The sequence below is a fragment of the Mesoplodon bidens genome, assembly GCF_964165515.1.
Source record: "Mesoplodon bidens genome assembly, chromosome: 1".
NCBI classification, from domain to species: domain Eukaryota; kingdom Metazoa; phylum Chordata; class Mammalia; order Artiodactyla; family Ziphiidae; genus Mesoplodon; species Mesoplodon bidens.
In genome coordinates this window covers 73123278-73146155 of record NC_138176.1, presented here as the reverse complement: position 1 = coordinate 73146155, position 22878 = coordinate 73123278, and the positions used below count along the sequence as shown (strand labels likewise).

Sequence of the window (22878 nt, the reverse complement as noted above, 5' to 3'; positions counted from 1 at the left end):
CAATGAGTGTACCTAGTGCCCAAATCTTAGTTTCTAAATACTATTCTCTACTAAAAGAAACAAGGGCTCCTTGGAGAAACAGTTGATTCTATGGCTGAGGCAGGGAAATGACAAAATGAGCCTGTAATTACTTTGTTATGCCAGAAATTAAGGACATGACCATAGAATGATTGGGGCATTTCCAAAGGATCAGGAGCCAGCTTGAAGGCACCTACAACCTGGGACAACTTGAGCACTGAAATAAATAATGACAGTGATGTATTATAATGTATTTAATAAAACAAAAATTCATGAGTCAAAAGAAGGAAGGAAAAGAAAGAAAGAAAGAAAGGAAGAAAGGGAAGAAAGACAAAAAGGAGAAAGAAGACTTTCTTACAGTAGAGTGGCAACTAATAAATATAGAATATGAATGAGTTGAAAAATCACTATTTTGCAACTATCACAGGCAAGAAAGCATCCAACGAATATAAATTGGTGAGTGAAAGTTTGAAAAGAAACAAGTTATTATGTAGTCTGGAATATCTCCCCATGAACTACTTATTAATTCAGTAGAGCAAAATAGTAACATTAGAGTAGAGACACCTGGCAGACCCCACCTTAACCAAATGATTAAAGTTAACATCACTGGGCCCAAACAGACATAATATGCCTCCTGATAATGAGGCACCGAGAAGGACACAACATCGTTTCTGTGTTGTTCCTGCCCAAAATGTGTAACTTTAATCTAATCATGAGGAAACATCAGACAAATCCATACTGAGAAATATTCTATAAAAAACTGGCCTGGGGGCTTCCCTGGTGGCGCAGTGGTTGAGAGTCCGCCTGCCAATGCAGGGGATGCGGGTTCGTGCCCCGGTCTGGGAAGATCCCACATGCCGCCGAGCGGCTGGGCCCGTGAGCCATGGCCGCTGAGCCTGTGCGTCCAGAGCCTGTGCTCCGCAACAGGAGAGGCCACAGCAGTGAGAGGCCCGTGTAACGCAAAAAAAAAAAAAAAAAAAAAAAAAAAAAACTGGCCTGAACTCTTCAAAAAGGATCACGGTATAAAAGACAAAGAAAGGCTGAGAAACTGTTTCACATTAAAGGAAATTAAAGAGACATGACAACTAAATGTACTACCATCTACTGAACTGAATAGTAGACAATAGTATGTACTGAATTAAATATCCTATCTTGATCATTGTAATATGGCTATATAAGAAAATGTTCTTGTTCTTAAAGGTGACAGTTAAGTATTTAGAAGTGAAGAGTCATGACGTCTGCAACTTACTCCTCAAAAGTCCATTTAAAGATATGTAATAATAATAATATTAACAATGACAACTATAAGAATGATAATGTAAATTAAATATTAGTTCTGTTTTCTTAAAACTAAATAATCCCAATTATTTTAGCCTTTTAAATCTATATGAGACAAAAATGTTGCATGGTTTAAGTAGAAACTTGGGAAGTTAAAAAAAGGATCTATAGTTTCAATCCAATTCAATTTAATAAAAAATTATTCAGGACCTATCTATCCACGGGAGTCCTATATTTAAAGAGCTCACAGTTTATTGGAGAAGGAAAACATGCATGTAAACTAGTATAACAGAAGTATTCTATAAGTATCGAAATGAAGTATAAGAAAGTACTAAAGGAATGTTGGGAGAAAATGATTGACTACTGACTACTACAGACTGACTACTATATTAGTATTATTTAACATTTACTATTTATAGTTAGGCACTGTACTGTTTTATATATTAATTCACTGAATGTACTAACAATCTTATGAGGTAGGTAGTATTATTATCCCCATTCTACAGATGAGGCCATTGAGGTACAGAGAATTGCCAGGTGAGAAAACAGAGAATTCAGACATTCTCAGTAGAGAATCTGGCCACAGGTTACCTAGCTAGCTAGTAGCCCAAGTTTCAAACTCAGGCAGGCTGACTCCATAATCCATGAAGAAGGCTTAATGAAGGAAGCAGCATTTGAGTTAATCCTTAAAAGATGATTATAATTTCAGTGGAATGGGAAGAAGAAAGAAGACTATGTAAGGCTGAAGGAAAAATAATGGTGAAGGCAGGGAGACAGTAAATATAGATTGTATAAGGAACAGCAAAAAGTTCAGGGGATGTTATGTAAGATGTAGGGAGAGAAATGGGTGAGAGCAGAGGATAAGAGACTAGACAGGCTTATGAAATATATTAGACTCCATCATGAGAATTAATATAATATAGTCTTTGATGGTAAAGAAGCTGATTCTTATAATATGCACCACAATCTTGATGTAACTCAATACAGTCAGTATAAGGAGTCAGTCTGTGAAATATCCAAATGAACCAAGTACCAATAATACCTTATTACAAGTCAATTTCTCCTAAAAGACAGTACCAGAGCACAAATCATGAGAATACATTCATAGTGACCTCTGCCCCTCTATGTGCATAATTTCATTTCACAAAGATCCTATGACTATGCAATATTGAAATTGCCAGAACTGAAAACAGAACATCTAAAATGCCACAATTCTACCTTAGTTTAACAAGACTATAAACGTTTAGGAAAGAGTAAATGAAATGTGAGTACACCATGTAGCCTTGCTGTTATAGCTCCATCTTTGTCATAATATTTATGAAAACAAGGTGATCCAATTAAAGGGATATAATGAGTAATATATTCCATGAGCTCCATTAGATATGCACTTCTAACCAGTAAAATGACTAGACACGAATGCTTAATGTCAACTTTGAGTTGTTAGCAGATGTAATTGAGTCCTCACACTAATAAGTGAAATATTATTTTGCCTTCATAGTAGACATTATAGACAAAGCAAAGCATGTGGCACTTAAAAGCTGTTTTAATTTTTAATATAAATATTAATAAAAATATGACTTTTATTTAGTAAATTATAGGTTTAACCCATTCAGAATCTATACTATAACTGAAGAGTATAGAAAATCTAATGGCACATAAAAACAAACATTTAAGCTTTGTAAAATGTCAAAAAAATTTTAAAGTAAAACATTAACAAATTCATTAGTGACTATTTTTCATATATTTAATAAAAGACAAAAAATAGATTTCATTTTTATACAAATATCTTTGCAACAGAGTTCTTAACTATCCAACATAATCTTCTTCCATTTTGGAACAATACTAAAGTATTTCCTCAATTGGCAGAACAGAATTGATTAGTAATAAGATACAGGCAATATCAGGAAGCATCATAGAAGAGAAGAATATGAAAAAGGAAGGCAAATGATTTCAAAGAACATTTGAAAAATCAAAACATATTTGAATTAGTATAAAACTAAAGAATACATGAACAATTAAAGAAATAGAACATTGAGCTAAAAAAAATTCTTCACCTAAAAATACCTAAAATGGCATTTAAAATTCAACAATCATCCTTTACATGCCTAACTGGACTTCTGAGAGTAAGGAAAACCCATAGGGCCTTAAAAAGGGGGAAAGGAACTAAAAAGTAGTGTAATAATCTTGAGCTGACACTATAGCTCCCTGGAGGGTATTTGCTGACAATAGAGATCTAGGCTTTAACAGCAAGACAAAGAAGATAGGCTAGTCCTTGATCCCTAGCATGGTGGAGAGTTGAAACTAATATCACTACATGAAAGCAGAAACCTTGAAAAGCTATATTCATTATGAAAAAATGCATTAAAAAAAAAGAGTTCTACCCAAAGCAAAGGAAGGTGAAAAAAGTTAACTTTTCTGTTTAAACCTCAGTTCCAGACAGAAAAGGCTGAAGGAATCTCAACCTGAAAAAATAATGTTAAGTTCTAGTGCCTTAAGTTAAATACTTTAAGATGTCTGGCATAAACAAATAAATCCTTTCTATGGGAATTCATTCCTATCCCAGGCCCCACAAGATTCCAAGATTTAAATAACCCATAAAATCAATTTATAATCTAAAATTACAGAACTAATAGGGATATGAGACACCGGCAGTGAAGTCAACAGAAACAATAAACAGCAGAATTAGACCTCTATGGACATCAGCTATTAGAAATAACAAATACAGAATATAAAATCACTATGTTTAAACAGTTATAAAAAGAGGAAACTGAAACATGAACAAGGAAAAGTTTATTATCAAAACAAATATAGTTTTTAGCAATAAAAATATTATTTAACTAAAAGTCTAACTATCAAAATATTTTTTCAAACAATATTTTAAACAATTGGAAATGATTATGAACTGGTTATTAGATGATGAAGGAATTTTTGTTGATTCTTATAAAGCGTGATAATGACGTGATTATTTAAGATGTCAATATTTTTTAGATGTGTGTACTATAGTATGATGTGTTATCTGGGATAGGCTTCAAAATACTTCAGCAAAGAAAAAAAAAGGAACAGATGAACCAGTGTAGGAAAATATGAGAAATATTAAATCAGAGCAATGTGTATCCGTAAAATTTTGTAATAAAAATAAAATGAAAACTCAGTGGATAGTATGATCAGAATATTAGATATAGACAAAGAGAGAACTAGAGAACTAGAAGATGGATCTGAAGAGGGTATCCAGATTATGAGTAAAATTTAAAGGATAAAAAAAAAAAAAACAACCTTACCTTCCTTTGGGCTCACTGCTGCAGGAAGTGTATCCCAATCAAGGGTCCAAGTAGGGCAAGGGTGGGGAGAAAACATCACTTCAATGCCTTTTTCCTAGAAAAGGAGATAGGCCCTTTCCAAATTAATAAATTAATAAAATCCTGTTATGTTCTAGAAGACCAAATTTCTATTTTTTACACTGGCAAGGAGGGACACAGATTTTAATAATCATCAAGTATTCCTCAAAATATTTAGTTACATAAGAAATATATGTTGAGTTTCTTAACAGCATGGTTACTTTCCTATTAAATTATTATTAAATTTCCTATTTAAATTACTACCTGAAGTGACACAGAAGTAATAAGCTACTTAGAAATATTGTGTGTCAAAGAGAAATGTCACCTGAGAATAAAAATTTTGTCAAAAACAATCCACATAATCAAAACTGACTCTGTATATGTCCATCAAGTTCTGTCTTGGATTATACAAAAATTGCCACAGCCTAGGAGCTATATTCACAGAATCAAAAAGTCCCTACTTTAACACTCACCCCAAAATATCATCCATACTAGTCTTTTACAAGTATCTACAAAGTCTCTAGAAAAGGATCCCTTTGTTTTAACCAAATGGTTCCCAACATTTTTTTTCCACTATTTAAAAAAATGATCATCCCTCTTCCATATATAAAACAATTCTCAGGTTCCTTCCTCATGTTAAAAGTTATACATTTATTTATTTGATCTACAGACAGTGGCATGGCATACACATGGATTCCCAGAACCTTTCCAATCACATTCTGTGTCCACAGCCTACAGGATAGATATCCATGGTTCTGGAAATATTTTTATCTGCGGGAATATCCTATTCAAAAGAAAAATCCTTGAGAATCTATCATTAGCCCCTTTGTATCGGTTAGTTCATGAGATTACTTTCCATTATGAAAACTAGCTGAATTTCAGTGCCAAAGGAAATAGTACAAAAATTCTTTTGTTGGGGTAGAGCTATAGCTACAAGTATAGAGGTCTAGAGTACTTACCCCCTCCAGAAAGATAAACACATCTCTCTGACATCATCTACCTCTCTCCTATCTCCCTTAGTCTAGCCATATTGAACTTCCCGCTATTCCTCATTTAACCACACTTATTCCTAACTTAGAGTCTTCCATAAAATACAACTATATTGAGATATAATTTCTATGCCATAAAAATCTGTCCCTTTATGGCATACAATGGTTTTTAAAATATTCACAGTTGTGAATCACCACTATCTAATTTGAGAACATTTTCATCACCTCAAAAAGATGTCCCATACCCATTAGCAGACACTCTCCATTCTCTCCCCAAAGCTCCCTGCTCTAGGCAGCTACTGATCCACTTTCTGTCTCCGTAGATTTGCTCAGGGTCTTCTTACTAGCTGGATCCTCTTAGAACACTTCATCCAAATCTTCAAATGTTCATTCAGGTCATTTGCTCAATGTCTTCACCTAGTCAGATAAGCCTTCCTGACCACCTTATCTAAAAAATGATCCTGACCTCAATCATCTGCACCCCCCTCATCCCACATTATTTTTTTATAGCATTTATCAATACCTAATGTGTTATACATTTATTTGTGGTTTTTCTTTATTTACCTCCCCCACCAGAATGTAAGCTCCATGAAGGCAGTCCAATTTGTTCTTCATACATCCAACATTCAGAAAAATGTCTGGTGTTTAGTAGACACATGTACATTTTTTGACTGGATACATAAATTTAAAACCTCTAGAGAATAAGGGAGATTTTGGAGGCAAGATTGTGCATAAGAAAACAGAAGGAAAAAAAGGCGAGATGTGAGCGTTCCTAAGAAAAACTTTCCTACTTTACACATCTGCTTAGGGCCAATTTCATGTGTCCTCACTGCAACTGGCAAAAAAGAAAAAAAAAAAAAAAGCAAAAACACAAAAAAACAACAAAAAAAACCTGACTATACAGAAATGAGAAGTTACAGTATTAAAAAATTAATACATTCATAGAATATGTTAATTTGATATAATATTGTCTTTCAAATATATGACAATAGAGAAACATGTAAGTAGCAAAAACAATGCCCTATTAAAAAGGAAAATGTTACTATGGTGAACTTCTTTAATAAGGTTGGAAAAGTGAAAAAAAAAAAAAAGAAAATGTATTGTATCCAATATGCACTATCAAGTTAGAATTACATGAAAATTGAAATGATAACTTTTTAGATTTGAACATTCCGTTCTTATAAAATTGCAGATGTGATGTCCTAGTCAACTTTTATACAATCGTAAAATTTAAAATCAGAAATGACTCGTACAAAGTGTGTACTACACTCTCCTAATTTATAAAAGGAGAAATTGAGACCTTATGGTTAAGTGACTTACTGAAGGTAATAATGTTAGCTTGACTACAAAGCTGGGACTAGAACCCAAGTCACCTGGTCTCTAGTATAGCCTTCCCATGGACTGTTCCCAAGCCAATGACTGAGAGTCTTGGGCTCAGAGACTGAGTGGCAGACCATTTTTGAGAAATATGGAACTCTCTGACAGATGACTCAGGCTCAAGGATTCCCCACTAGCTTGACAAAACTTTCTTAGAACTGCACTGAAGTCTGACTTTTCTGACCCAACCTTCCTTCCTTTCCCATTTTCACGCACAGGGATCAAAACTGCACAGCGTTCTGAAGGCTCCCGCAGACTCCTCTGGCTCCCTCCCCACTTTCCCTCACAGATGTTCCCCTCAGTATACCTCTTGCCCATCTAACCCCATCTTGGAGTTTGCTACTTGAGGACCTGAACTAACACATCCCCTGTAAATTAAAAATTCAGGATTCCTTTATATTTTTTATATTATTACAAAAGGGCTTATTTTTATAATTTTTTATTGTCCATATGTATTTTATTTATTTTTTAAATTGGGGTATAGTTGTTTTACAATGTTGTGTTAGTTTCTACTGTACAATTGTTTATTAACTTTTTTCTGAATTTAAATTCTAGTCACCGGTCTTTTTTTTTTTTTTTTGCGGTACGTGGGCCTCTCACTGTTGTGGCCTCTCCCGTTGCAGAGCACAGGCTCCGGACGCGCAGGCTCAGGGGCCATGGCTCACAGGCCCAGCCGCTCCGTGGCATGTGGGATCTTCCTGGACCTGGGCACGAACCCGTGTCCCCCGCACCGGCAGGCGGGCTCTCAACCACTGCGCCACCAGGGAAGCCCCACCTGTCTCTTTTTTATAGATATTTTAAAATGTATCAAATGCAAATGTCTTTCCTAATGTCATTTTATTTCTGGAAAAGCACAGGTAGAAAAGTTTGAATTACCGATCTTTTTTTCAAGACTGCATAAGTATGAATTAAAATAAAAGCACAGATTTTTGGTTTGTTGAAATTTTTAAAATTAGTATTTTAATACAAGAGTACTCTCCTGACAATTATTTTTTATAAAACACTCAGGAGGTAAACGAGAGATCGCTGAGCAGTATAACCATCTGATCAAGATACATCAAACTTTGGACCTGCTTTGATATCTTCTATAATCAACTGTACCATCTGTTTCATTGTTTCATCACTAGGCTAACAAAGCTTAGCTGAAGAGATAAGGGGCTGGTGTCACTACTAATATCTTCTGCTTTTCTAAATCAGCAAACTTTCTGTTAACTATAGAACTCAAATACTTCCTAACCCAAGTTGAAAAATACAATGATTTTCTTTCTAATACAACTCAGATGACTAGCTCAAATTACTTCATGAATTTTCTATTTGAATAAATCTTCAAACAGTCTAAGTTAAAAGCAAAACATTTTCGCAGATTGTTTTGAATGATAGAGAAAAGAAAGCCTATTGGTGAAAAATTTTACACTTAGTACTATTAGAAACAAATTATGCTGCAAAGAGAGAAAAATAAATCATGTGCTCTTATTACATAAAAAGTCATAAAATCAAAGAATAAAGTAAAAACAGAATTCAAAGAATTCAAAAATCTTAAATTTAGACAAAACCTTGGAAAATATATTGAGATAATCATCTTCATATTTCTTTAATTCAAATCATCACCTCAAAATTAAGAAACTGAGAAACCAGTTCCTTGTAACAGAAAAACATCAGGTTAAAACAATAAACTTGACCAGGTGTGATATGACTTTGGTGTCTCGAATATAAAAACAAAAAATTCTGAGAAAAATACTCTTAAAAATATATATTCTGACTTGTTTGGCTCCAAAGACACATAATATTAAAAATCTTCAATTTACTATATTTCACTTAAATCCAAAGACTAGCAGAAATATTAATTGGTCAAGAGAGATATAAATAAAATTTATAAAATGTAAAAACAAAAATGTTATACAAGTTGGGGTAAAATGCTCAGCAACTTTATCACATGAAATCTTTCAAACAAAATTTTAATAAAAACAATTTAATTACCATTAACTTAGTCATAGTGGGTCTTGGTCCTCCTATAAATGAAGGATCGTTTTGCTCCTCTGCACATGGGACCTCATCTAAGCTTGGCTGCTGTTCATTCGAGGTGGTCTGTAATTCTGGTAAATTGAGAAATTGGATCCCACACTGAGAAGCTGTTGTTTTTACTCTTGGCACTTCCTGAATTCTCTGGTACCAGGCAGCCAGCAGTGGAAATTCTACCAGCTTTTCAGAAAGTTTCTTGCAGATAATTACCTAGGCAATTACAAAGAACAAAACACATTATTATATAATTTTTGTTTGTTATAAGAGCTGATTGAGGTAACTTTACATACCATAAAACTCACACATTTAAAGAATGAGTTTTAGTAAATTTATACAGTTGCACAACCACCACCATAATCCAGTACCATTACACTCAACGTCACACCAAAAAGTTCCCTTGTGACCATTTGCAATCAGTCTCTGCTCCACAGTCAGTTGTAGGCAATCTATGATCTGCTTTTCATGTGTATAACTCTGCCTTTTCTAAAATTTCATATATTTAAATGGAATCACAAAATGTGCCTTTTTTCACTTAGCAATATGATTTTGAGATCCATCCATGTAGTTGCATTTATCAGTAGTTTGTTTCTGTTTATTATGATGCAGCATTTAAAGTAAGGCTTTTATTTATTCAAATTAGAAGCATTTGAAACCATTACCCCTGATGTAAATTAATATGTTTATTTTCTCTTGGTCAGATGCTTTCTCTCCAGCACCACCACCAAACTTCAATTTCTTTAAAAATTAGAATGTTCTTGCTTCTTTGTGAGAACTGAATGTTGTTTCCATAGAAACAGTTATAATGTTACAAACAGATTATGACTTACGAATAGATAAAATGAAAAGGTCAAGTCACAGAAAATCTCTACAAATGTATCTAGCAATAATCAGTGCCAAAACAGGAGCCAGAAAGGACGAAAATTAATGAAAAATTTCACACATATATATAGTCTATTTTAACTGGACTTTAAGGTTAAATAAGAATTGATGATAAGAACAGGGTTTATGTCTAATTCTCTTTGTATACTACAAGCGCTTAAAACACTGTCTTGCAAAAAATACTGAGTGAATGAACAAATGATCAAGAAACCATTTATTGACCTCAAAGAATAATCCCCTAAATTAGTGTTTTTCAAACTGCTGCTTACAACCCATTAGGAGATTTAAAAATCAATTAAAAAAATTTTTTAATGAAATTAAATAGAAAATATCAGAGTACATAGCATGTACTAAGGTGGGTTATTTTCTGTTTATATATATCTATATTCATATATATAATATAAAGATGTATATTTGTTTTTGTATGTTCAGTCACCTTGTAAAATGCATTATTTACTGTGAAAAGTAAAAAAGTTTGAAAAATACTGTCTAAATGGTACTCTGGGAGCCAAAAAGTTTCTAATTCTCAACAAAATACTTAATTGTCTGGAAACAGATTATGTGCTATGGGAATTGAGCTTTAAGCCATGATAAATTAATCAAATAAGAAATTTCTCATTTCCTCACCTTTCCTTTACTCCCCTTGGTAGTGATTTATTCTTACTTGTCAGACGCATATGACATCTTTCCCTCCTTTTGAAAATAAGTTGTGATTAAACAACAATAATTCATGTTTAAAAAATTTGAGGAGTTTTACTCTGCATGACAGGTCATCCCATTTAATCAATATGCCAGGCTGCTCTGCTAATATCCAGACAGCTCAGGAGGTACGGCACCACATTCATTAATTACACTTGAGAAGATATATTTATGGATGAGGCTAATGTTAAATGTGTGAAATGAAAATTAAATTTGTTCCTAAGAAATGATTTGTAAAAGATGCTACCTGGCTGATAAGATCAAAATATTATAAATACCAGAGTTACTTAAGGACAAGAAAATAATTTATTCTCAAAATATTGGTAAAAAATTGCTATAAGACCACAAACTGAAATCCTAGTGCCTTTGTATTTAATTATAGCAAGAGGCAGAAAAACTTGTATGAATAAAAAGAGAAGCAAGATATTACACCTATCCAAAAGATCTCCTCCTCTGCATTACTTTCCAATCACTTATTATATAAAGTATTTGGTAATTCTTTTATGTCATTTCCTCAGTCATGTCTACCCTTTCAAAAACACATCATAACCAACAAATGTTTAGGTGAGCAGTGTAAGCAGTATAAAAAATAGTAAACAACCTGTCTAAATGGAAATATAATCCCAGTTCAGGGTCTTTTCTTACCATCTAGAACTGGTGAGTTAAAAATGAAAATTCTTAAGGACCTAAGGAATAGGACAGGGGATGGAAAATATAAATTAACTATGGCATCCATAATTTTTGCAATATGCCATCCAGTAGTGAGATTCCCATTTTATTCTCAATTTTATGCCAATGGGAACAGTGAAAGAGGTACTTAACATAGGTATTTTTGCTCAAAAATCAATTTCTACAATGATTTTACTTTAGTAATAAACATGTCATACTTTTAAAAAACTAAATTCAAAGCATTAGAAGTTAAAATGTATTAAGTTAAATCATTAATGTTCAAATTACAAAAATATTTCATAAAATGTCAACTTCTCTGTCTTCCAGGAGTAGAATAATCTTTTAAATAGTTCTATCAAAGTGTACCTGTTTAGTAGCAGTAACTTAAAAATAACTATAAAATTTTCTGGTATCAGAGAGAAGCAAGATTTTGCCTTAGTATGGTTATTCATTGTTATTTCTCCCATCTGCTTCCTATTCTGTGTACTAGAAGGTTCTAGCAAATAAAGGGAGGGGGGAATCATAAGATGCATTTTAATTTATTCTTTTTAATCCATTCCTGAAACTTTCCAGAGGAGAGGATTTTATCAGGCACCTTCCAGGAAGAAGTGTTGGGCTATCAGTGGTTAACTTTGCAAACTAACATCCTATGAAAAGGAAGAGAAGCTTGGAGCAGAGGTTTAGATATAACACTTTAGCCTCTCTCCCTGCTGTTGTTTTGCATATTTGGCTTTATTCTGTTTAGCAAAACTCAGTATTTTCCCTAACTCTTCTAATTTTGACCTCTGGTATACCAAACCTTGAATTAGCAAAATTGACTGCTCTTTCATATTCTTGTCTTATTCCTGTGGCTAAATACTTTGGCCCTAGATTCAACTCCATGTTTCTGATCCAAACCTAGTAACTTGAACTTCATTCCTGATCATGAACTTGATCTTAATTCTGATCATTTGGACCACTACTCCATCACCTCAATGGTGTGTTAATACAAGTATAAAGGCTCAGCTTCATAGCCACCATCTGAACTAAAATGGCTGCTTCGTAACCCAAGATGACTTACAAGAGGAAAATAAATACAAGAGAAATAACACCAAAGCTTTGGCAAAGAAAGATTAACTCCTGAAAGAAAATGTGATGATCTAGGAAAAATACAAACAAACAAAGGAAAATATTTAGAGAATTAGTTTACATAATGTCAAAACAGAAGAATTTAATCATAGAATACATGTAATAAAAAAGTTTTCTGCTATTTTAAACTGAGATGAAGACTAAGAGTTCCTTAGTTGTATCAATATTAGGTAGACTTACTCAGCAGTGGTCAGGCTGATGTCCCACCTGATTGAAGGGGGAAAAAATCCTCTCAATTAGGAACACCTCCACCTCAATTGATCCTCATCAGGTAAACAGTATTTTAAATTAAGCTAAAATTAAATGCAATTTAGCTGAAGATAGATGCCTGGATAATGATCTAAAAATAACCTTTATGCAGGTGAATCCAATTTTTTATGTTTTGTTGCCTTTGAAAGCAAATAATCAAGTCTTCTCTATCACCTTGTTTGATTTTCTTTGTAGCACTTACCATTATTTAAGTATGTATTATTTATTTGCCTATGTGTTCATTTCTATCTTCCCTATTTTTCTATTTCTATTAGAATATTAACTCCATAAGGGCTGGGACCATTTCTGTCTTGTTCATCACTGTATTCCTAGTGCATACAACAGGGCATGACATATACAGGAGGCTTTCAATAAATTTCTCAAATGAATGAATTAATGGTTGTGCTGCTTTGATCCGATTTTTATGAAATTAGGAACAAATAGTTATCCAAGGAGACCAAGAAGCCATGAATACCAACAGTATTTCCTAATATGCACCAAATGACTGCTCTAATGATTGAAGTCGGTAATAACAGCAGAGGTGGGGGGCTGGGGGGAGTCAGGGACAAGAGAATTTAGAAATCGTTTGACTACGAAAAAGAAAAAAATCTACGTTTTTCTCCCCACCCAGGCCCATGGGCAATATGAATACACATGACATTTACAATACTTAATCAACATCTAAATGATTCCTAGATCTCTTGTTCTCACATCCTTTGATTCTGAAGTTATTTTGGTTTCTAATCTTTTCTCGTTTACGTTTTAAAGAAATGAGAAATGTTCTCTAAGAAAATGCCAATTGATTAATGCCACCTAACTTATTAGTGAAGCCTCGTCCCCTAATATATAGATTTTCGTTAGAAATCTTTTCTCATCTGTCAGTAGAGATGCCTGAAGTGTTGGTGATATATAATCAAAATGAAATCTGATATCTGATTCCTTAGTAAGGGAAAGGGTGAAATGCTTCAAAGTGAGAAAAACGCAGTTCTGGAAAACCAACTGGAAAGCTGCAGAGAGCTCTAGCTTCCCATGTTCACTCTGATACTACTTTTACCTTGTCCTTTTTCCCTCCATAGACAGAAAAAAAATACATACATACATTTATATATGTATGTATATAAATATGTATATATATGTACACACACACATATATACACACACACACATATACATGTATGTGTACCTGAACTGAAAAAGGAAACTTTACATATATAATCTCCCACAGCATTGAATAGTACTGCCAGCTATGTAACATAACAGAGATGAGGGTAAAATATTTCTGATTTAAAAATATCTAACATAATGAAATTAGCATTTGAAGAGACTACATAATTGTAAAATATAGCTGACAAGAGTTTTTAGTATTTTAATACTGGAGCCTCTAGTATTAGAAGGTGATCACCACAGCATTTTAAAATTAATAATCATAACAAATGCTAATGTTTTAGCAACTCAGAACTAAAAGTCATAATAATTACTAACATGTATTGAAAGCAACTATGTGCCAAACATCGCTCACACTTTACACAAATTGTCATTTATTCCTCACACTGATCCTGTTAGATGGGCACTATTATCATTTCTATTTTACATATAAGAAAACAGAGACAGATATTAATAACTTGCCCAGGAGCATAATGGTATTAAGAAATGAAATAGGGACTCAAACCTGGGCAGTTTATAGACTGAAACATACAGCAATGTATCCACTCCTGATAAAACTTACCAAAAAATGATGGATACAGGGCAAGAGCACAATATCTGCCAAAGTGAAGTACAGGCCTTCTACAAACACATGGTCCAGAGGTGGAAGGTCAGAAGCTTTCGCTTTTCTAACGTGAGCAGGCTCCCTGTTGGCAGGAGCTGGTTCCTCATGTACTGTGAGCTTTGAAAATGCCACTCTCAGTTCCAGGCTCGCCGATGAAGAGTCCACCTCTTCAGATGTTTCCTGTCTATGGACCTTGCTCTTCGTTTCTTCCTTAGCAAGGGAAGGCCTAACCCCAGCAGCCTTCTGCTGCTTCAGCTTCTGCCGCCGGAGTTTGTCATCATTGTGTACCCTAACAGGCTCACTAAGCTTCTTCTCAAGCTCTAGTATTTCGGCAGGGATAGTTGGGGGCTGGTCAGAAGATTCTTTGAGAAAATTCTCAATAGCTAAAGGGATGGTAAGTTCGCATAGCCTGGTCCACTGACTAACCTGCAAAACAAAACAAGAAATGAAAGGATTCTTTACTTTCAACGTAGCTTGAAGAAAAATAACTTTCTATTGGGAAATAAGACTGGTTTAGAGAATTTAAGTCTTGAGCTAAACCATCTCTGGGCTAGGTTTTTACGCTCTATCAAGAGACATTACAGTGCTTCAGAAGTGGTAACATTAAACAATGGAGGTTCAGCATTCGTATATCTCGAACATATGCTATTCTCCTGTGTCCACTTACCGAATAAATCCTCACTTCCCAAAGCCTTTAAAGTACACTCCCCCTAAAAAAGCTCGGTTTCTGAAACACTGCTACTTTGAGCTCCTGTTCATATGTAAAATCCCCTTTAAAAACCCTGAGTAATTAAAAAGTAAAAAAAAAAAAAAAAAAAAAAGAGAGAAATCTTTCCCTAAAAATAATATCTCTAAACCCCATAAATTAAATCTTAAATTCTTATCTTCCAATACTGCGCTGAAATATCGGTATACATGAAGGGCCATTTTAACTCTTTCATTGGTTACTGTAGTTTTTTTTTGTTGTTGTTGTTGTTTTTGCGGTACGCGGGCCTCCCACTGTTGTGGCCTCTTCCGTTGCGGAGCACAGGCTCCGGACGCGCAGGCCCAGCGGCCATGGCTCACGGGCCCAGCCGCTCCGTGGCATGTGGGATCTTCCCGGACCGGGGCACGAACCCGCGTCCCCTGCATCGGCAGGCGGACTCTCAACCACTGCGCCACCAGGGAAGCCCTGTAGTTTTCTTTAAGTAAATTAAATTTTATTTTCCAACAGAAAGTTCAAATAAATATTCAAGTGAATGTGTTGTCACTTACGGCTTTAAATAACAGAAAAGAGACATTATACTTACTTCAGCACAGGCTTTCAAGCAAGTCTTCTTAAAACCCAGAAGTTCCAAAATTTCCTTCTTTGAGGGGTCTGCTTCATATGATTTCTGAATTATGTGTCTCAGAACAACAGCAAGTCCTGCTCTACAGAAATTGTCTGGTCTTTCTACTACTGCAGGTAAACAGCAATTCTGGACTATTGGTGGAAGCTCTTGCCTTGAAATAATCTGTATTTCAACATCCTCAGAGAGTACATTTTTAAGTAGTGAAATGCCTGTGTTTTCTCCAGTGAGGACTAAGCAAACTTTAAAGATTTTGCAGTCACAGTATGATAACAAAAATAAAGTTATAGATGTATGAAAAGGAAAGATGCACCCTTCTTTTTGGTGAGAAAAGTCCAAGTATAGATATTCTTCTGTAAGACTTTTCTTAATGCCTTTCATTTTCTTCTTTCATTGGGTTACCTGAAGCATAAATTGAAGTGGTTATAGGTCTTAGAATATAGCAATTGAGAAGCTAAAATAAAAGATGAACATTTTAAAAACATTTTCTAGAAATCAGCAGGGATTTGTGATAGATATGATTCTACAAGAATTGGTTCTTGGAATGAATAAATGGCTTCCGAAAGAAAGATTCCTACCCTGTCCAATTAACTAGTCTTAAGGGTGATTTTATATCCAGCTCCTTTAAAAAGAGCATATCTCAGGTGCTTTGCAATAGAACTCTCCCAGTCAAGTATTGATACTTTGGGGTCTCACTACAGATGAGAACAAAAGATGAATAGAATGGGACATAAGAAATAACCAAGAATACCTAGAGTTGTCTGGGGATAATAGCTCTGAGAAGCTTGATGATGCTGGTCCTTCCATACTGCTTGTTTTATGCCCCTAAAATATAATAATTGAGGGGGGGATATATTCATTCTCTCACAAGAAATGGATTCTCCTAAAGTGAATTTTGATATGTGATGAGCTATTGTATGCTGAATCACAATAGAAAAAAATATTTGAAATTCTCCATAACTTAGATGTTGATAACTGAGATATCTCAAAGTTAACATGTCCAAAATCAAGTTCCTTATTCTCTCCCTACCCCCCAGAACCTGTTCCTCATGTATCTTCCCCACTTCAGTTAATGGAACACCATCCTTCAGCTCTTCAGGCCAAAAACCTGGACAATCATTTTAAATTACTCTTTTCTTTCACACCCCCATAACTAATCCATTAAAAATTTATTTTGGCACTACATTCAATATATACCTAGAATCTGATTATTTCATTCCATCTTCATTGCTTCCACTGTGATCCAAGCCACCATCACCTTTCTTCTTAATAATAGCAATTGCTTCCTAACCCTGCTTTCCATCCTCTAGTCTATTCTCAACATAGTAGCAAAAATGATACTGTTAAAAATGAAATAAAATCATGTCACTTCTCTGCTCAAGCGCTCTAATGTTTTCCCATCCTACTCAGAGAAAAGGCAAAGCTCCTGCAATGGTCCACAAAGATCTCCTTGATCTAATTCTCTTTGTCTCTTTGTCCATCTCATCAGCTCTCATCTTCGCTCACTGCTTCAGCAAAAGTGGCTTATTGTTCCTCTAAATCACTAGGTACATTCCCACCTCAGTGCCTTGGCACTTGATATTTCTAGTGCCTAGAACACATCCATACCTCCTTTAAGTACCTACTCAAATATCAACTTTTTGAGATGTTCCCTTGCTACTGTATTTAACTTGCAAACCCCAACTCCCACTTTCTCTGAAAAAACATTTCCATCCCCTTCTATGCTTTTCTTCACAGCATTTATTACTATTGTAACATACTACATTATCTATTTTGGTCTTAGCCCAATAGAAAGTTCCATGAGAGTACAAATTTTATTTTATTCACTGCTATGCTAAAACAGGGCCTGCTATATGTCTATGTATGTGTATGTGTGTATATATAAATATATATACACACACACACACACATATATATATACATGTATATATATATATGTGTGTGTGTGTGTGTATATATATATATATATATAGTCAAGAAATATTGAGTGAATGCATGGACGAATAGACATGTTGGTTATTTTAAAGATGAAAACATACACAACCTTGTGGTCAAATTATTGATGGGTGTTTTCAAGTCACAATCCTTAAGACTTTTGTCAATTATGACTTTTTGTTTGATTTCTACATTTCCTGGGTCTAAAATTCCCCATGTTTTGGGCTCCCCTGGTGGCGCAGTGGTTGAGAGTCCGCCTGCCGATGCAGGGGACGTGGGTTCGTGCCCCGGTCCGGGAGGATCCCGCATGCCACGGAGCAGCTGGGCCCGAGCCATGGCCGTTGGGCCTGCACGTCCGGAGCCTGTGCTCCGCAACGGGAGAGGCCCGCATATCGCAAAAAATTAAAATTAAAAAAAAAATAAATAAATAAAATAAAATAAAATAAAATTCCCCATGTTCTAATACATAAACCAAAATTCCAAAACTGACACTAGATGGCACTCTTTAAAAGCATTCGCCATGTTACAGGAAAATGGTATATTGGAGAAAAAATTATTTTAAATTATTTAAAAATTATGTTAAAAGCCTTTAAAAAGTACACATGCAACTCTTTAAGTGTATTTGAAATATTAGTGTACCTGAATTTTAGGGTGCTAAAATTTACTAAATTTCCTTTATATTCTAAATTCCTTAAATTTTTTTTAATCAAAAGCAAAATAGTTAAGTACTCTTTAATCATCTTGGTCCTCAACTTTTTTATTAAAGGGCTAATAATCCATTATAACAAAGGGATATAGTTAGTAAAGTACTGTCATGGAAAACTTCTTGATAATGCAAGTGATCACCAGTGTTTTATCTTATATTTCTTTTGTTAAAACATAACAGATCTGAACCAAGGTTTGTTACTTATTTAAAAGATTATCTACGGGAAAATTATTTCATGTAATTTAAAAGCAACAACCCTTTAACCCATGGAAACCATTTTCTCCCTGAGCTAACTTAATTACCTTTTGGATTTTTTTTCCCCCCACATAGAGCTGATTTTAAAACAAAATATTAAAGGGCATTTGTTAAAGCTCACAGGCAAAAGAAACCAACATTTTGTAGAAGATCAATAGTCTCTTTGGAGAGTTTATCCCTATATATCTATTGCTGATTAATTTACCAATCCTCTTAACTCCCTTTGTTGACAGTGGGATGCTATAAAGAAGATCCCTAAATGTTTCCCCAAGAAGCAGATTTGAAAGAAAACATAATTGATTTCCTCATTTGCCCAGCAGTCCAGGAAATAGTAATTAGAGACTAGTCCTGCTAACACTTAAAAAAAAAAAAACACCACACAAACAAAAAACTAAAAACAACATCATACTATTTTACAGCTTTTGATTTAGGATATGCAGAAACATTTTTTTAAAAATTAGAGTACATGTATATTTGCCACTTCCCGAGGCACATAAGAACCTTGAGAATTAACTTTTACACATTCTATAAACTTTTTTTGCTGTGAGCACTTAATAAATGCTAAATGTCAACAAAATAGAATAGCAATAATCTGCCCTTGGAGATATCTAAAAATTAATGAGATACCTACGAGAAAATGCAATGTACTGTTGATTCTTTTTAAAGATTTTTTTTGATGTGGACCATTTTAAAGTCTTTATTGAATTTGTTACAGTATTGCTTCTGTTTTAAGTTTTGGTTTTTTGGCTGCGAGGCATGTGGGATCTTAGCTCCCCGGCCAGGGATCGAACCGGCACTCCCTGCACTGGAAGGTGAAGTATTAACCACTGGCCCGACAGGGAAGTCCCAGTACTGTTGATTCTTAACATAATTTATTTCTTTAAATACAGATGTTGGGTTTTTTTTTCTTCCTCTTGAAGATTAAAAATGTTACTTAATGATCTTAGAGTTAAAAAAAAATACTCTCCCTGGGCAATTTCTCCACATTAAATACTACTGTAATTTCAAAAATAACTATTAAATATTAGCAAACCTGTACAAATTTGATATCTGTTTTCAGCTTGTACTATGTCTTTAATTTTTCAAGAAAGTAGAACACAGTTTTTGCTTAAAGTCTGCAAATACCCTCAAAAGAAACCTTTTTTTTTCTTCTTCTTCTCCATTTCTACCTAGAGAATTCCTTATTTTATTACTTTTATGTCATGAGCTTTAAAAAAGGTAGGTGCTGTAGAATCATCCTCTGGGTCTCCAACACACGGAGCTGGGGGCATAGCTCTTGTTAGTCCAGACTACATTCCTGCCAAGCACAGAAGTGCTGTATGTCATTTGCTCTTTCTCAGCTTTGACAGGTGCCACACTGCAACTGTTCCTGTGATGGAGTGAGAAAGCAGCAGACAACACCACAAACTTGAGATACTGAACAGAGCTGATGGAGTGTGCATCTCCTCCCTGGAAAGGCCAGCCTGCTTGGGAATGTTGCAGAGGGAATAAAAACAGGTAAAAAGAAAATACTTAAGCCTTGGTTTCATTATTTGGGAGTCTTTAAAGATATTTTTAAACAAACGAAGTAGTCACAGGTTTAATTAGGAATTTAATCTTTTTTTTTTCATTCTCATTCCAATTAATATATCTTGGTGTTGATAAAATGAAACATTTCACACATGAAAGGGGAAATGAGTTTTATAGGTGTTTTCTTATCTAAAACCATTTTACTACTTTACTCCTTGCACATGTATATAGAGAGAGAAAGAAAAAAATACCATAAATGTGTATGAAAATAAGCATACTTCTCTGGAGGCTAGAAAAATAGTTTAAAACTTTTGTGCTCAAAATTCAAGTATGGATCTATGGCAACTAAATATTACATAATAGATAAATAAGTTATATATTATATATAAAGACCAAAAAGTACACAACTGCAACTAAATATTAACCAGTTGATTTTTTTTAAAAATAAGAAATTATCACTGGGCCTGGGATTTGATAGGAGCTTAATAAATGTTAAATGAACAAAGAATACAACTCTAAATAATATTATGTACATTTTATTGTCCACCAGCTATGTGCTAAGCACACAGAACTTTTGTGCACTACTTCAATCCTAATAATCCTTAAAAGTACATTTTACTCCCACTACATAGATAAGAACTGTACTTCAATCCAAAAGCATTTTTTGAATCTATAAAGGGATCTTATTGGAAAACATTAAGGAATAGGTATTTTTCTAACATGAACAGCACTACTTTATAAACTTCATACATTGAAGTATATTGCAATTTTATTACAGCAACAATTTCACTGGAGTGAAAATCATCAGAAATTATGTTATTCTAAGCAACTGTTCTTGATAAAAACCTCCATGCTAAAGGTAGAGTTATTTGACAGTTCTCAGCACTGGATTAAGTTTTTTGATAGTTCCTTCCTAATTCCCTTTATTGGATCTTCCTCAGACCTCTTAGTGACCTGTAGCTCAGTACTTTACCCTATTCTCAACTTACACTCACCCCTTTGATTACTGGCTTTCAAAATTTGATCATGCCACACAATAAGAAATAAACCTTATAATGAAAGTCATTATACACTGAATAATACTGAAACAAAAGAATCACCAAGAAATATCCTACCACATGAGATATAACTGACAGTTCACTCTGCTTTTTCTTTCTTCTTCTTCTCCAGGGTTGTTTTATTGTTTTTAATGTTGGTTAGTACTCACTAAAGTGATTCCATGACCTATGGGCCACAATTTACACTACAACGGCACTACCCGAGGTGATCTACAGTGCCATAGGGTTAAATATCATCTAAGACTCCTATACTTACCTCAGCCACAACCTTTCCCCTGAACTTCAGACTCCTATACATGTATCCTACTTGACATCTTCACCTGGACATTTTTCTAAACCTCTTCCTCTTTCCTCATTCTTGATAAAACAGCAATACTATTTACTCACATGCTTGGGCCCATAATTCTGAAGTCTCACTCAACTCCTTTTTTTCTCTCTCTTACCCTACTACTTCTACCTTTGAAATACATGCTAAATCTAACTTCTTAGCACCCCTACCAATAACACCTAATCTAAGTCATCACTAGCTCTTACAAAGACTACTGCAAAAGCCCATTAACTATTTTCCTCCACTCAACACAACTGTCCATTCTGCAACTATAGTCAGGGTGATCCTTTAAAAACATAAATCAGACCATGTCCTCTGTTCACAACCATCCAATGGCTCCCCAGAACGTTTAAAATAAAATCCAAATTTCCTATCATGGTCTCTAGGGCCTGATGTGACCCTAGCTGTGTTTCTTTTTTGACCTGATCTTCTACCCCTCTTCCCTCTTGTTCACTTCCCTCCAGCCAGTTCTCCTTGCTGTTCTGGGAAGACGCCAGCAATGTCCCCACGCCTGAGAATTTTGGTACTTGCTATTCCCTCTGCCTAGAATGCTCTTCTCCAAGATATTCACATGGCTTGCTCCTTCATTTCACTGAGGTCTCTGAATATTAACTCAGAGCAGTCTATCCTGAGAAAAAGGACTCCCATCACTTCCTAGCCCCTTATTCTGCTTTCTTTTTCTTTACAGCACTTATTACCTCACATATCTCCAATGCTGAAGAGTACTCAAATTTTAGCTCAAGGAATGTTTAGTTCAAGCCTTAAATTATGCTTTATACTTCCAAACTTCTCAGGGAAAATAAGGGATCTGTGTTGAATTGAAAAGATTTTCTCCAACCAAATGTTCAAAAAATCTGTTTGTTACTGAGGCTGAAAGCTGGGGAGTCACAAAATGCTGGAATATAAATGTGACACTCTAAGTCCACTTGAATATTAACTGCTTATATTGTACAGAATAAACAGTTCAAAGCAGTTTACAAATATGAAAAAATCACAAACTCTTATTTTCTTAAAGATTCAAATTTAAATTTAAACCCATTAAAATTCCCCACTACACCAAATGTTCAACATTATGAATATTAGAACTTAGCTTGTGTTTTATACATAACAACAACAGTATTTGGTTGCAAATCTCACTACTTTCTTTCAATAATATAGATAACAAAGAAAAGCCTGCCTCTATAGAGTTAGATAGCAGCTTATTACCTTAGATAGTAAAGTTTAAAAAAGGAAAGAAAAAAACTGAGCCAATTCAGTGCTCACTACATTACGTAATGTGAGGACACATATCGTTAAGTCCTAGAGGACAAAATCCTATGATTAAAATTAGCTGCTTATCTGGGCAAGAAGT

The 22878-nt window shown here is 34.5% G+C and overlaps 1 protein-coding gene across 5 annotated transcripts in view; it reads right to left on the bottom strand.

Moving 5' to 3' along the window:
- GSTCD (glutathione S-transferase C-terminal domain containing) overlaps positions 1 to 22878 on the bottom strand; it is a 135600-nt gene that overhangs the window by 110752 nt on the left and 1970 nt on the right. For 4 of the 5 annotated variants that reach the window (XM_081240694.1, XM_081240692.1, XM_081240696.1 and 1 more), the window contains exons 2-5: positions 15698 to 16138; positions 14367 to 14834; positions 8975 to 9226; positions 4575 to 4668 (exon numbers count right to left, since the gene is read on the bottom strand). In XM_081240694.1, coding sequence (XP_081096820.1) covers positions 4575 to 4668; positions 8975 to 9226; positions 14367 to 14834; positions 15698 to 16117 — 1234 coding nt within the window. In that variant the 5' untranslated portion in view covers positions 16118 to 16138. Of the gene's footprint in view, positions 1 to 4574; positions 4669 to 8974; positions 9227 to 14366; positions 14835 to 15697; positions 16139 to 16487; positions 16562 to 22878 lie in introns of all 5 variants that reach the window. The other variant, XM_081240693.1, reaches the window with a different exon arrangement.